Below are 16,989 nucleotides of genomic sequence, written 5' to 3' on the forward strand. Positions count from 1 at the left end.
CTATAGAAGTAAGATTTAGTTCAGGTATTTTATCTCACCTCTCGTCCAAGTCAAGGCGAGAGGTGAGAAAAGAAATATGACACATTGTCAACACGACACTCAAAATCGGATTGTTCATGCTTCGCAGGAAAAGGTTTGGGCGGAAAGTGTTATCCCACACAGAATTTTTTTTGGCTGGAAAGCACACCAATCACTCCACGAGTGAGAACGTACAATTGTAAAGGAAAATAGATCGTAATTATGTAACTATTATAGAATCAAATATTATAGAATCAAATATTATAGAATCAAATATTATAGAATCAAATATATTATTAATACTACGTTTCTGATTGTCGAATTTTTATTATGTTCTATTTTCAATCGCATCTAATATTATTACAAACTTTGTAAAATTTCGAATAAACGAATTAGTTAGGTTTTTTTGAGGGGGAGGAGTGTTTTTTTTTTTTTACAAAGGAGTCACCACTTATAAGGGCCCGGAGATCACTCAAGGATAAGGGTTAATGAGTGTACGGTAGTCAATTGGACAATATCGTAGTAATCATTAGTAGTGGAAATTTGGTAAATTAGATTATTTAAGGGGACGGCTCATCAAAAACTTGTTCACATCACAGCAGGGAAAGGAAAAAGAGTTTCGCGGGCGTGCAGTTCTAAGAATGAAGCTTTTTTCATGGAACCCACTTTTAAAGAGTGGGGGAAATTATTGATAGTGATTTCAACTAGACGAATGTTTTTCCGTGAAAGTTTGACAAGGGAGGACCATAAATTGGAGCTCAGATGAATTCTTTCCATAATTGCGATAAAGCAGAGACAGGCTCACAACGTCTCTTCTGTGGGGAAGAGGAGGTTGCAGGAAAGGGAAATGGGCATCCCCTATTAGGCTACGAAGTTTATTTTGAACTCTGTCAAAGCAGGATAATGTGCTTCTAGAAGCTCCTGCCCAGATGTGGCAACAGTACTCCATACTAGGACGTGCTTGGCTCTTATACTGGCATCGTCAGTGAGAGTTTCATAGATTTGGATATGATATTTGGAAAAAAAAATGGATGAGAGGAAATTTGGTTAATTTTGATATATTATTCTACGCCACCTAATGCGTTTATATAAGTCACCTTGTTGGCAGTTAAACAACAGGTTAAATGCTAATGTGCCCGGATTATGAGACAATTAGAAAGCGCCATTTGTTCTAATTTCATGAACTAGAGAAGTTCACTGTGCACGCAATAAGAGGAGTTGACGGTTGGTGCAATTCTGTATTATTCATATATTCGTTTTGAAATTGGTGACTTATCGACATAACAAGTATTGACCTGTTCGCAATGCTCGCCTGTTCCTTGGGTTTCTCTGTTTAAAAATTGAAAATGACTCCTTTGGAAAATATTAACAAAGCTGTTTAGCATAAAGCATTATCTTCGCGTCATCGATTGTCCACCTTTGTTCGATTTAAAGTTGGGCATTATAAGCTGGGGTTTTCCCGTATCCATTTACGGTCAAGGTTTGTACCGAGTTTCAGAAAGATCAATCATCGACGAAAAAAGAAATCCACATTGAATCATGGCTAATCTTTTCTTCGCTAAACGATAAGATAAAAACTACTTTTAGTTTAGTATTATGCAAATACTAAAGCCTCGAAAATCGCTTAATCATATTCACAAAACCGAACGTTTCATTCGCGTCTGAAAGTCATTGTCGGCGCCTAAAAAACCAGTAGAATTTCGAAGAATTTTTCAGCAGGTTTTGTGATTCACACTAAAATTTATGCTCTCAATTTCTTATGACAGTTTCGTAAATTTTATGCTTAAATTAAACAAAAAATAATTCTTTCATATTTTATACATGGACATTTGATATAAAAATTTGCACAAATCAAGAGAGGACAGTGGGTAAGTTTGCATATCTTATTTTTAATTTTGACATTTTTTCAAATTTTTTAAATAATTAGGGTTGCCTTTGAAAAGAATGTGCTATTTGTTTAGCATCACACACACATGCATGAATGCATATATATATATATATATATATATATATATGAATGTATACATATATATATGAATGCATACATATATATATGAATGCATACATATATATATGAATGCATACATATATATATGAATGCATACATATATATATGAATGTATACATATATATATGAATGTATACATATATATATGAATGCATACATATATATATGAATGTATACATATATATATATGAATGTATACATATATATATATGAATGTATACATATATATATGAATGTATACATATATATATATGAATACATACATGTATATATATGAATGCATACATGTATATATATGAATGTATACATATATATATGAATGTATACATATATATATGAATGCATACATGTATATATATGAATGTATACATATATATATATATGAATGTATACATATATATATATGAATGTATGCATGTATATATATGAATGCATACATGTATATATATGAATGTATACATATATATATATGAATGTATATATATATATGAATGTATGAATGTATACATATATATGAATGTATATATATATATGAATGTATGAATGTATACATATATATGAATGTATACATATATATATGAATGTATATATATATGAATGTATACATATATATATATGAATGTATACATATATATATATGAATGTATACATATATATATGAATGTATATATATATGAATGTATATATATATATATGAATGTATATATATATATATATGAATGTATACATATATATATGAATGTATATATATATATATATGAATGTATACATATATATATGAATGTATACATATATATATGAATGTATATATATATATATATATATATATATATATGAATGTATATATATATATATGAATGTATAGATATATATGAATGTATAAATATATATATGAATGTATAAATATATATATGAATGTATAAATATATATATGAATGTATATACATATATATATGAATGTATATATATATATATGAATGTATATATATATATATATATGAATGTATACATATATATATGAATGTATACATATATATATGAATGTATATATATATATATATGAATGTATACATATATATATGAATGTATACATATATATATGAATTTATACATATATATATGAATTTATACATATATATATATGAATTTATACATATATATGAATTTATACATATATATGAATTTATACATATATATGAATTTATACATATATATGAATGTATATATATATATGAATGTATATATATGAATGTATACATATATATATGAATGTATACATATATATATATGAATGTATACATATATATATGAATGTATACACACATATATATATGAATGTATACATATATATATATATATATATGAATGTATACATATATATATGAATGTATACATATACATATATATATGAATGCATACATATACATATATATATGAATGCATACATATACATATATATATAAATGCATACATATATATATATGAATACATACATATATATATATATTTGCTTAACATCACACACACACATGCATGAATGCATATATATATATATATATATATATATATATATATATATATATATATATATATATATATATATAATCCGATTCTATTTTTTCCATAATCAATAAAGTTTAACGAAGTTAATAAAAGAGTGCTCAGTACCGATGTAGGGCAAGGTATATTTTTTATTTGTTTTTACATAATCTGTAATATATTGCTATACAGTCATAAGCATGTTTCGGTCAGCTAGTTATTAGTAACTAGAGATCTATTCAGTCGATACAGCTTATACGAAAGCAGAATTTGCAATGACGTCACAGTGAGTCAATATCAAGAGGTTACGTCAAATGTTGTGAAAAATAGGAACAACGAATAAGATTTGGTTGTATGTAAAAAAAAGACTAAATAAGGGTGTGGATTAAGGTTTATTTTGAGATGCAGGAATAAAGAGGAAAGGATGGGGGTATAAAGGCTGAGATAGAGATAATAAAAAACTGAAAAAAAAACGGTATATATATGCGTGTGTGATATCCGCCCCAAATCTCAAACATACTAGTGCACATAGGGTGAATTTACAGGAGGGGGTGAATTTGATAAAATTTTGGAATGTCTCTGCAAAAAGGGGTTTAGATTTAACCGGAAGTGTTTGGTTATATAAATGCTTTTAATATCACTCGAATTTGCCATAGTCAGAAAGTATACAGCTTATGTTGCCCTCTTTCCCATTCCCGCTTCACCTCTACCATTCCTACATGCATTTGTTAAGAGATAGGGAAGAAAAGTAAAAGACGTAAGGAAAAAAAAAGAGAAGGGATTTGGGCGGATATCACACACGCACGCATATACCGCTTTTCTTCTTTCTACTTTCATATAAGCTGTATTGCTAGATCGAAACCTACTTATTACTGTGTAGCAACATATACATATGAGGTGCCTTCAAGAAGAAATGTAAAGACTTTTTTCGTATGTGCACTTTGACAACGAGATGTCAGGTGGTTCATACTCTTTTTTTTTTTCTTCTGTCTGTCAGAACCTGAACTTGTTATTATTAAAACCACTCATCTTTTTAAAAACGTTGTTCATCAAGCTTTGTTCTTGGCCAGCCATGGTCATTCTCTCCTGACAATATAGTGAAGCAATCCTTATTTCAGTTCGTCTACAGAGCCTTCCTTATCTATAGATTACTATGATAGTTCATACAGAAAATACTTGGCACACTTGGTTAGTCCATTCTTTCAGTTTTCTCTAATAGAAGGTCTTCATGTATTTTTGCCAACTATTCTAGGCAATTACCGTTGCAGGCTTGTTTTCTGTTTTTGTCTCATTTGTAAAACAGTCTTGTCTAAAATATTTGGACAGTTTTGTGATGGAGGTAGTTTTACTGGCTCTTATTTCTTGTTCATGTATCATCAAAATAGAATCTTTATATGGTGTTGTTTTGTTAGTGTTGGAGTTTAGTCATTTCCTCTCTCTCTCTCTCTCTCTCTCTCTCTCTCTCTCTCTCTCTCTCTCTCTCTCTCTCTCTCTCTCTCTCGCCCCAAAGTGCTAAGAAGTTTTGTTTCTGACGTTTTGTCCCTCTGTACTGGAAATGTTGAAATCCTTTTAGATATTAAAGCCAAAAATCCTTTTAGATATTATGAGCCAAGAATGATACTCACGGGTGTGAGTAATTTTCTAGCCTGGTAGAGAGAACCACCGTTTTTGCAGCAGCCTTGGCAATGTCCTCAATGTACTTGCTTCAATTCATGTTCCTTATGAATATTCAGAGGAGTTTGAACGAAGAGCTTTCAGGTAGTATATTTTTAGACATGGTAATCAATGGTCGAGAAGGTTTCTTCTAATTGTTAAAGTAAAGAAGCTTAATCTTAGCAGTAGGTGCATCAGAATTTTTGTAGGAATTTTTGACACCCCTAACACGAAACTGCGAATAAAATATAAAAATCTCGTAATTTCTCTGTTAAAAGTGGGTTATTTATTTTCTTTATGGATTATACTTCCAAAATAAACTATTACAGTTGTTTTAAAAGTAATAGAAATATTTTTTTTTTAAAAACAGTAATGAATTTTCCGAACTCAATATTTTTCAATTTTTAAACTTTAAAAATCTATCAAACTTTTTCTATTGATTCTATTTTTACGATATTTTCAGGGTCAATGTGAAATTTTATGTTCTTTCCAATAAACCGAATATAATATTTTAGACAAACGTTTTTTTTTAATTCACGCCCCCCCCCCCATTTTCAAGTTTCTCTTAAAAAGTAAATAATTAATTTATGTTGAATAGTTTTATATATCACAAATTGAAGAGAAAAGGTCAATAAATAATATATTCAAATTTAAAACAAAAAAAAAATCCGTTTTTTAGAAATTTACCTGTAAAGTCCGAAGTTTAAAACCTTTTTAAAAAAAAAACACATTATTTTTTTTTTTTTTAATGAAACCTTGGTCCTTGCTCCTTTAATTGAAAAAAAAATTAGGGCTTGAATTACATTTTTCGAGGAGTTATAAGCTTGGAAAGACAGGGGGTCGAATAATTCACGCCTCTCATTTTGAAATGTCTATTAAAAAGTAAATAATTAATTTATGTTGAATAGTTTTATATATCACAAATTGAAGAGAAAAGGTCAATAAATAATATATTCAAATTTAAAACAAAAAAAAATCCGTTTTTTAGAAATTTACCTGTAAAGTCTGAAGTTTAAAACCCTTTTTTAAAAAAAAAACACATTGTTTTTTTGTTGTTTTTTTTTTAATGAAACCTTGGTCCTTGCTCCTTTAATTGAAAAAAAAATAGGGCTTCAATTACATTTTTCGAGGAGTTATAAGCTTGGAAAGATGGGGTGGAATTATTCACTATTTTCACGAAATTTCTGATACACCTATCTTAGCAGCATTCTAATTTACCATCTATTAACGCCTTTATTCAACTACTGGGGGTCTTCTTCTAAGGTTTCGGGCATTGCTTTAGAATGTATTTCCTTTGTGTTTGGTATTATGCGTTGTGTCATCAGTAAATATATCTATTTTGGAGATCGTAACAAAACTAACAACAAACACAAATAAATTAATAAACAATAACAATAAAGAATTAAATGGAAAAAAATGTCCCACCTATTACCATTTATAGTTTTATGAAAATAAATAAATTAACAACTCCCAAGGAATGTCAACCCAGTGTCCTCCTTCCCATCTATCTTCCTATTCCTGACAACCGCAACACCAACCTAAACACCCAGCAGATGACTGGGAGCGCACCATCCCGCACCCCTCCCGTCCTCCCTCACATCCCACTCCTACTTTTATCCTTCAAAAGCTAACCGGACACAACCTACTAACGACTTACGTGACCTAAATACACAACGTCATCCCACCTAATACATGTCAACAGGAAAAAAATAAATAAATAAATAAATAATAATAATAATAATAATAATAATAATAATAATAATAACAATAACAATAAAGATAGCAAAATAGACAGAGAACATACAAAATTTAAAAAGATCACACTAAAGCAACAAGTTATAAACTAAAAAAATAATAAATAAATACAGGGTGACCCAAAAAAAATAAAAAAACATAGAAAGTATATCTAGAACATATGCTGTAGAACGGAGAAAAAAAAGGCCAAAGACCCTAGTGTTTTGATGTGATGTTTTGAATATAATAAACTAGTTATGACCAAGGTTTCATTTCATTCCAACAAAACACTAAGAAACAGGGCCTAATTAGAGTCGGGGCCCGTTCTTTTTGGGTCACCCGTAAAAAAAAAAATGAATAAATAAAAATATAAACATGTTAATTACCTAATCATACCATACATAAATCCCCTCCTCACATTTGCTCCGAGGCCCCACACAGCTATCCAACTTCCACTCCATCCTCTAGCATGCTTTGGATCGATCTGTCACGTCTACAACTTGAAAAGGGAATTTTTTCTGAAATTAATAATGGATATTGTCGCAGACATAACAAGTAAGATATTTATATCTAATACAACTGAATAAATATATGTATATAGAGAGACATATATATATATGTACTTATTGATTTGTAAATCGCCACTTGTTTTTATCTCCTTTAACCAACAACGGCTATATTTCATTCCTCGCATTGTTATAGCCTTCTAAATTTCTACTACATACCTATCCCACACAATGCTTCAAGCAAACTACATATCAATTGATATTTATATTAAACTGAAGTGTACCTCTGATTATATCGGGTAAACATTTCTTTTCTGCTGTATTGATAATTATATATACGTATATATACATATAATAAAACGAGTAATATTATTATGTTGTCACAATAAAAAATTTTAAACCAAACTTTTATTGATATATATATATATATATATATATATATATATTAAATAATAATAATAATAATAATAATAACGAGTTATATTATTACATTGCGGCAATAAAACGTTTTGGCACTTCTGCATTGTACGGACGGCGCCATGGTTAGGGGACGATGATTCTAATTTCTTCTTAGTCAAACAAACAAGATTTTTTTCCAAGAGCAAAACTATTTGAAAACCAAAACATTTATTGTATAACAAAATGTATCAAAATATAAAAGTGTAAAAACATTTCTTGAAAAGTCTGTGTAAGAAAATATAATTTTAATAAAACAATTTTTGAATTAAATCAGCATTGGATTTTTTCCCCAAAAACACTTTTTGAATTAAAGTAAAATTGGATTTTCTTATAAACAATTTAATAATTTAAATGAAACATTTTTTTTTTAATTAAATCAAGTATGGATTTTTTTTTCCTCAAAACATTTTTTGAATTAAAGTAAAATTGTCACTGTAACAAAATATTGTCTGCTTTTTGACCAAGAATCACCACTTGGGGACAGTTGATAAAACACATAAAAAAAATGGTGCCGTCCATATAATGTTGAAGGCCCAATTTTTTAAACCACACTCCACACTTTTTACAAAACATTTTGTGGAGAATAGGATTTTCCCTACATTAAAAACTGATTGAAATTATCGGACTGACTTCCTCATCTTGGTTGTTATAGTCACAACGTTTCGGCCGTTTTGCCCTCCGGCCTTCATCAGGTGTTTTGTATCGAACTGGGAAACCGTTTGTTAGGAGTCCCGAACCAAACCCTTTATTATTATTACGGGGGTACCGTGTTCGGACTCCAGCTAGGCTCTGGGGAATAGTTGCTGATTCTCTGTTTTGAATGTTACTTTTCACTGCTTTCGTTCAGGATTGTAACTCAGCACCTTTGGGTAACTGTAAACTTTGATACAACGTCTAGGACCACTCGGCCATATGTCACTAGGTTGGGTTCGAGACTCCTAACAAACGGTTCCCCAGTTCGATACAAAACACTTGATGAAGGCCGGAGGGCAAAACGGCCGAAACGTTGTGACTATGACAATCAAGATGAGGAAGTCAGTCCAACAATCTCAATCAATGAAAACACCTCATCTCAAAAATACAGACAATTACTATCAAAAACTGACATGAGAATTTAGGCGCTGATCTTTCCTATTAGTGATCAGTTAAGGAGAAATAAGCAAAATTTGAAAATTACATTATTTTCTTAACTTATTTTTATAAAAATGAAATGTAGTATCACAATGTGTTGTATATTGGTTTATATTGGAGGGGATGATATATTAAAACATGTCATGAGTTATCTAGTGGATGTAAGATATTGTTCTTTTAACAGGCAGATAATAAACGTATAAATCGTATGTATGTTGTTTAGCCAGGAGGGCATGATATTGACGTGTAAACTGCGTCATGTTGTATCAGACTTATCACACGGGATATTTTTACAGTTCATATGTAAGAAGAATAATATATGCCTCATACCTTTTTTTTCTTGAAGAGTTCTTCTGTATCTTCCCGCTGCTCTGTGACGAATCAGCACCATATAATTGAGACATCTGTTCTTAGTTGTGAAACCATTAAAACAACTCTTTATATTTTTATAATATAAATTTATTACACTTGTCTCAAATGGTTTTCACAGAATCTGCAGTTCGTCTACATTTCTATTCTTACAGCTCGCTCCCTAGCTGTCTGTCCACCCCAGTCTACACGTCTGTCCGCTCTGGTGGTCAATCCTCAACTCTCTGAATCTCTCCAAAACTAACTACATCACGTGTTCTCTTACGTCACCTAATTACGTGTCTCAGACCAACCTAAATCCACAGCTAGTTATTTGTTTATTCAAAACCCCAAAATAATGTTTACATATATTTTCTATTTTCACATTCCTTTTGCGATTCACACGTCAATCATTTCTTCCCCAATTTAATTGTTTATTCTTCTAATCATAATAACTGATCCAGCGACCATCCATCGCTCAAATCAATTAATAAGAATACAATAACAATAATGTTTTGACCATTGACCCCGCTTGCCACAGTTAACAGATACTACACTATGAGCACAGCCTAAATGGTCATAGCATTACAAATGTACAAATCTTTTTATTACGTTTATTTTCTATATAAACAAAAAACACAATTTTGCTATTTGCTTACCTCTTAGCAAGTGCAAAAAACTAAAGGTTATAAAAACATTTCTAAATATAATCATGTATTTTATTAATATTATTGATTATTATCAGGACACTGATCTTTTCTGTCAGTAGTCAACAAAGAAGAAATCCTTCTACACTGAGGCAATTTTATTAAAATGACATAATAATCAATAAAAATATACATAATTTGGTAATTGTACAGTTTAATCAAGACATTAAAAAATGAAAATATTGGGAAAAGAAAAAAAAATTGCCCGTACTCGTTATGGGATAAAGTTTTCATACAAAAAAAAATCACTTAATTTGATCAATTTTTTTTTTTTACAGAGGAAAATCAAATTTCAATGAGATCGAACGTGTCGCGGCCATCTTGTTTTTCACAAATGATGAGGTGACTGCCAGTGGAAATAACTCCAATTACAGCTTAATCTTTATTTTGAAACATGGGCAGGGTAAATACCTAGATAAATATTTTAGTTTTTCTCACTTATTTTACAGAGTTTCTATGTCCTCATTGTTCTAAATTCTAAATTCTTACGTCGGTTCTTAATGTAGAGAAAAATCCTCTTACCCACAAAATGTTTTGTAAAATAGTTACATAAACATATAAACGCACTCTACAAAATATTAATCTTGGCCGGAAATAGCTCAGTGAATATTCGGCAGATGGCAGCGATCATGCTGGCTTTAGTGTTGTGGGAGGTCATATTAGTGATGTTCTCGATGTATAACCAAACGAAGTAGTCCAGCTGGTTCAAGTCGGATGAAGAGAGGGGACAGTGATAAAAGAGTACAAAGTCATAACACTCCTTCTGAAGCCAAGCCTGGGTCTCTCTGAACTTTAGGGCCAGCACTGAGTCCTGCTGACACACCCAGGGTCTGCCAGAAGCCACCTGATTGCACCAGAGGATCACCACACTCTTCAGCACATTTATGTACACTTTGGTATTGAATCTCTCCTCCATGACAATGCCTGACTGCACATTGCTAAACTGAACCTGCAGAAGTTGAACGAATTGGACTACGAAACTGCCTCATCTGCCATACTCTTCAAATCTCTCACCCACCAACTACCACTTTTTCAAGCATCTCGACAGCTTTCTGCATAAAAATGCTTCAAAAACCTAAATGATATCAAAAATGTCTTCAGCGATTTCATTGTCACCAGAATGCAGGATTTTTACATATATCAATATACTTCTTTTGCATTGGCAAAAATGTGTTGATTCTGACGGTGCTTAGTTCGATCAATAAATTTTTGTTTGAGCCGAGATTTGTTCATTTGAATTTAAAAGTTAAAAACCGCAAGAAATTTTTTGTCAACCTGATATCTCCAAGCCATGGAATCAGCACTCATAAATCGTATCTCCATTAAATATCTGATTTAGTACACAAAAAGTCCAGCAGAATTACTGATAGGCTGAGATAGGATAACAAGTTTGTGTAATATAATGGAGATGAATGATAGCTCAGATGTGGAGAAAGTGTATCTATTGAGCTTGTCAAGACATTTTATTACCTTGGTTCAATCATTGAAGAAGACGATGGGGCAGGTACTAATATGACTGCAAGAGTTAGGTGTGAATGCAGCAAATTCAGGAAACTCTGCCATCATTAACAATCAGAGTGTTACCACTGTCAACCAATGATGGAAATGAAACCTGGCTGATAATAGTAAAGGACATGCATTGCATAGAGGGAAGTTATTAGGAAATTGATCGAAAATAAAAAATAAAAATGTTAAATCATATTGTAGACACGTTTTACCGGAACTGAGGGTCAGCTGATTGGATATACGTGTGATTCACATGATCAGCTTAGCTGGAGTCAGTGAGTTTTGGATTTTGGACATAGAGAAGAGCAAACGGCTTAACGGGTCATGCCTCTCCTTCACTGGGGGGGGGGGCGAGCTGACGTGTGTTAAAATAAGACCTTATCCACGCAAGCAAAGATTCACTTTCCATTCTCCTGCGATCAATCTGGAAGGTGAATAAAATCTATATAAAACCAATTCATCGTCTTGGAGTGAATGAATATTCATCCAAAACAGGTCCAGTCTCCCCTCCAAGACCAAGATGAATTCCAGGTGGAAGATCAACGACGCATGAAGTTTACGTATGTCCAAAATACATGTACCACACACACACACACACACACACACACACACACACACACACACAAAAGCATATGAACAATTAGATGTGAACATATCACAAATAGACAGAACATTTAGACAATCACACACACGGCCACCTTTTATGATACCAACAATAATACAACAAAATATGAAAATGATAGAATGTTAAATCTGATGATCTCAGAGGAAGGTCCAATCTGCACAGTATAGAGAAATGCATGCAGAACAGGAAACTTCAATAATATGGCCATATTGAAAGAATGAATGATAGTTTTTGGATTAGCAGATGAAGAACAATTCAGATAGCAGGTTGAATTGACAGGATAATGCCAAGGAAAACATAGGAGGGTGTGATTAAAATGAATAAAAGAGAGGTAAATAAAGACCTGGACAGAGATAGTTTAGTTTTGAAGTCAAACCATCTAAGACATACCCATGTATAAAACGAACATTAAACCAAATGATTATGTTGTTGAATTAATTTGTGTACTTTTTTAATCAAATAATTTTTTAAAAATCAGTTCTTTATATTAAAAAACAAAGAATAATGAAAAATCTGTATGATGTACATATCCGTTATACAAACGAAATGTCATATTACAAAAATCACATAAATTAATCAAGTAGTTTTATTTTTATAAAGAAAATAATTTTTAAGCGATTAATGAGAATTTGCAGGCATTACATCTAGTATGAATTATTGTTGAGTTATCTCCATTTATTTCTGGAGATTTTTGACAAAATGGCTGCAAGACAGTCACTCTTTGGATACTCATAAAATTTGATTTTCTTATCTAAAAAAAATATTTGATTAAATACGTGATTTTTGATATATGATATTTTCATTTCGTTATCATGGGTATATACATCATGCAGATTTTTCTTTATTTTTTTGTTTATTTTAATATAGGAAGGATTTTGTGCAGGAATCAAAAAGTCTTTTTAAGGAAATGATTTCTTTTCAAGAAATGCATTTTTTTTTATTGGTTTCTTTCAATTGAAATTTGGATTAATATTCACATCCTAGTTTTTATTTTCCCAATATTTCAGCCAATGTAACCTTCGATCTTCTTCGGGTGCATCCTTTTAAACTCTGAAACATAAATAAAAAGTCCTGCTTGAAATTCTGTTTAATTCATGAAGATGGATTGTTTTTGTTCCATCAGCCATACTCGGATAAAAGTGTAAAGTAAATTTTATTTTAGCATTTCTACCCAGTCATGACAGATGAACACAATCTACTCCCGTTGATTAAATAAATGAGTCCATTCAAATTCTGTTCAGGTTCCAGAATTAGACATAAACATTTCTAACTTCAAAAAGATGCACCTGAAGAATGTCCACGGTTACACTGAGCAAAACATTGCTAAAATCACAAGATGAGAATAGTAGTCTGAAAAATCGAAATTTTTCAATCCTCATCTCAAAAATTCTGAAACTTACTATTTCTTTATTTTTCGTTTCAGTTGATTTTGCCGAAAGTTGGATGCCAATTCTCATCTTATACATTTTGTTGTCATATCTCGGGTGCGTGTTACCAGTGACAGAGACCTTATGGCCATTGCGGTCAATATAAAAGAGCAACGTTGTTTACAAAAACGCTTGCACGCCATCGAATTGGAACAAACTTATGCTTCAAAAATTCTTGATCTAGAGCATCGGATTCTTAAAATCTATTTTAATCGGTTGAAAGAAAAAGTTTCGCGGATTCGCTCCAATTTGTCAGCAGAAGAAATTCTTCACTTTCGAAAGTTAGAAAAGGCTCACCAACTAAAAACGACTCGTATACCCGCAACTTCCAACAGTCCGCTGAAATTTTCAGCAGGTCGTCAGCATAGAAAATTACGATCAAATTGCAATGTATCTTCAAAAAAAAATCTGAAGGAACCAGAAAAATCTGGAACAAAAGTTGAAATCTATGCGGAAGAGAATCAACAACGGATCAGTGATCCATCGACGATAAATGTCTTTCCTGTTGTTGGATCAGTTGAAAACTTAAAAAAAAATAAACAACTGAAAAATCATGGAAGACTATCTCTGACCTCTTCGCCAGCAAAAGAGAGATGCGATGTTCATCAGGTTGTTAAACGGCCGAACACGGCCCCGATCTCATTCATCAAAGCTGATCAGTTGCCAAACGAGACAAGTACTCGTTTATCGCGAGATTGTGAATGCAGCAATAATTTTGGGGAAAACTTACATGCTGAGAAATGTAAGGAACGATTGCAATGTGAAATAAACAAAGGAAAAATACTCGACCAAAAAACGAAAGATTTCCTTGAGAATCTCAATCAGTTTGATTTTTGTCTACCACCAGTGAGCAAAGCCGACCCTGAAAATTTAGCAGATAGAATCGCCTTCAAACAAACATCAGAGAATGAAAAAAGCAATCAATCTACAGAAAAGTTGCCATTAAACTTCAATCAAAATAGAAGTGCAAACCGTGACCAATATCAGGAGGAGTTGATGAGTTTGTGGAAAGATTTGAATAAATGTCGTTATTTGCGAGTGTCTGACGAATTGTTAGATTTGTCTGGAGTTGTCAATCTGGCCAAGAATCAAATGAAACATTTTGTTAACATTCACGGTTTTGGCTTAGCTGCGCCCACACATTAAACATAAACACGGTCACACATGAAAAATAGAGATGTACTTTTGCAAAGAATTTAAGTAATAATACATTAAGGTAATTTCATTTTCGTACATGCCCTCTTTTTAAAAGATGGGATTGTTGAAAATACAATACAAAATAAATCATTTTTAAAATATCATGTAGTATTGCTGTTGTGTCAAATGTAAAACTCCAACTTAAATACACTATCTTAGACTTCACACTATTATTGCAGTCAGAACAAGTATTATATTTTGATGCCTGAAGACCATGTTTGCGCCCACACATCAGACATAAGCACGGACACACATTAAAAACTGAGATGTACTTTTGGAAAGAATCTTTAATAAATAAAACTAAACATAGATTCCATGAGCAAAGCTTCTTATATCTCACTGCTGATGCAATTCTCTATCTATATAAGAGCCAGGTATGTCCAAGGATGGAGTACTGTTGCCACATCTGAGCAGGAGCTGCTAGAAAGGACTTATTCTACTTTGATAGAGTTCAAAATAGACTTTGTAGCCTCATAGATGTCCTTTTCTCTTCCATCTTACAGAAGAGATATTGCAAGTTTATCTCTGCTTTATCGTTATTTTCATGGCAAGTGCTTGACTGAGCTTCAATCTATGGTTCCCCCTCGTCAAACTTTCACAAGAAACACTCGTCTAGCTAAAAACACTATCAATAATTCCCCCCACTCTTTATCTGTGCCTAGACTTAAACGTAGATTCCATAAACAAAGTTTCTTTCTTAGAACTGCACTCCTGGGGAACTGTCTTCTGTTTTCCAGCTGGCTACAATCTGATTGTCTTCAAGTCCAACGTAAACAAGTTCTTGATGAGCTGTTCCACTTAAGTTAACAAATTTACCGAATTTCCATTACTAACGATTACTATATTGTCCAATTGACTACTGTACACTCTTAACCCTTATCCTCGAGGTCTCTGAGCCTTGATAAATGGTGATGCCTATGTAAAAAAAAAAAAAAAAAAAAACTGCATGAATGCGGAATTCTCTTCCATTTGCCTGCTTTCCAGCTGACTACAACGTGATGAGCTGTCACCTTAATCCAATTTACCAAATTTCCACGACTAATGATTACTACGATATTGCCCAATTGATTACTGAACACTCATTAACCCTTATCCTTGAGTGGCCTCCTGGCCTTGATAAGTATTGACTCTTTTGTAAAAAAAAAAAATATATATATATATATATTAAGGCAATTTCATGTACATACACGATCACCTCCAACTTTTTAAAAGATCAGATCATCGAAAATACAAAATAAGTCATTTTTAAAATTCGTCTGTTGTAGAGCAACATTTTGTAAAAGCCAGATGATTATTGTTGGCATTTACTTCCCAGATATCTTTCTAGTTAGAATTCTTTCTAGAAAAGAATTTGGAGACTTACGGGATGGAACATAAAAATTGCCAACTTCCTTTAAATGAGAATGTTTCTGTGAAATAAACTTGGCACACCAAAGTTGTCAGCACCTGTCAATTCTCTTATGTTGCAGTTGGGTCGAGTATGAAATGAACTAAAATAGATTATCTTGGCCTTCAGTCTCGGATCAAAGTATATTTTCTCTAACTAAAGATGGTACAATAACATTGTAGAGTTTGCATTTGTGCTGAACATTCATAAAATGCAATGCAGTCATATACAACAGATGAAGTGTCTATGTATCTATTATTATTCTGTGAGTTAATCAACATTTGTTTCCTTAAGGTTCCTCCCCCTATAATCGTTTAATAACACAAAATACATTCTAAAATATACTTTAGTTTTGGGATTAAGTTACGTTTGAAGAGAAAAAAAAAAAAAGCTTAGCAAATTGTTTTATTTGTTCTAATTAGTTGTAATTTGTAATTAACTGAACAAGTCATTTCTTTTTTAATTTCCTATGTATTTCTTTGGCACCTATCTCTAAAATTCTTTAACGTTTCTGCGAACATTTAGAGAAAACAAAGCAGAGAAAAAAAGCGCCACTATCTAATATACATATGTCTGTACATACCATAAACACATGTAAATTAGATAGCAAAATAAACTAACTTCTTTATCACTTATTAATGGAGATTTAGTATCTATCTGAAACCGAACTATACTATTGTTCAATACTTAATTCAGTTTTTTTTTTTTTTTTAAGGGAAGCTTGGTAAAACATTTCAGACTATT

The 16,989-nt window shown here is 31.7% G+C and overlaps 1 protein-coding gene across 1 annotated transcript in view; it reads left to right on the forward strand.

Annotated features, from left to right (window-relative positions):
* Nucleotides 1-15,800, forward strand: part of LOC145249426 (uncharacterized) — a 69,203-nt gene extending 53,403 nt beyond the window's left edge. Inside the window, exon 2 of the mRNA XM_080110978.1 lies at nucleotides 13,658-15,800. Coding sequence (XP_079967104.1) covers nucleotides 13,746-14,807 — 1,062 coding nt within the window. The 5' untranslated portion in view covers nucleotides 13,658-13,745 and the 3' untranslated portion in view covers nucleotides 14,808-15,800. The remainder of the gene's footprint in view (nucleotides 1-13,657) is intronic.
* The last annotated feature ends 1,189 nt before the right edge of the window (nucleotides 15,801-16,989 follow it).

Source organism: Euprymna scolopes, chromosome 28 (genome assembly GCF_053919585.1).
Source record: "Euprymna scolopes isolate OS-2025 chromosome 28, ASM5391958v1, whole genome shotgun sequence".
NCBI classification, from domain to species: domain Eukaryota; kingdom Metazoa; phylum Mollusca; class Cephalopoda; order Sepiida; family Sepiolidae; genus Euprymna; species Euprymna scolopes.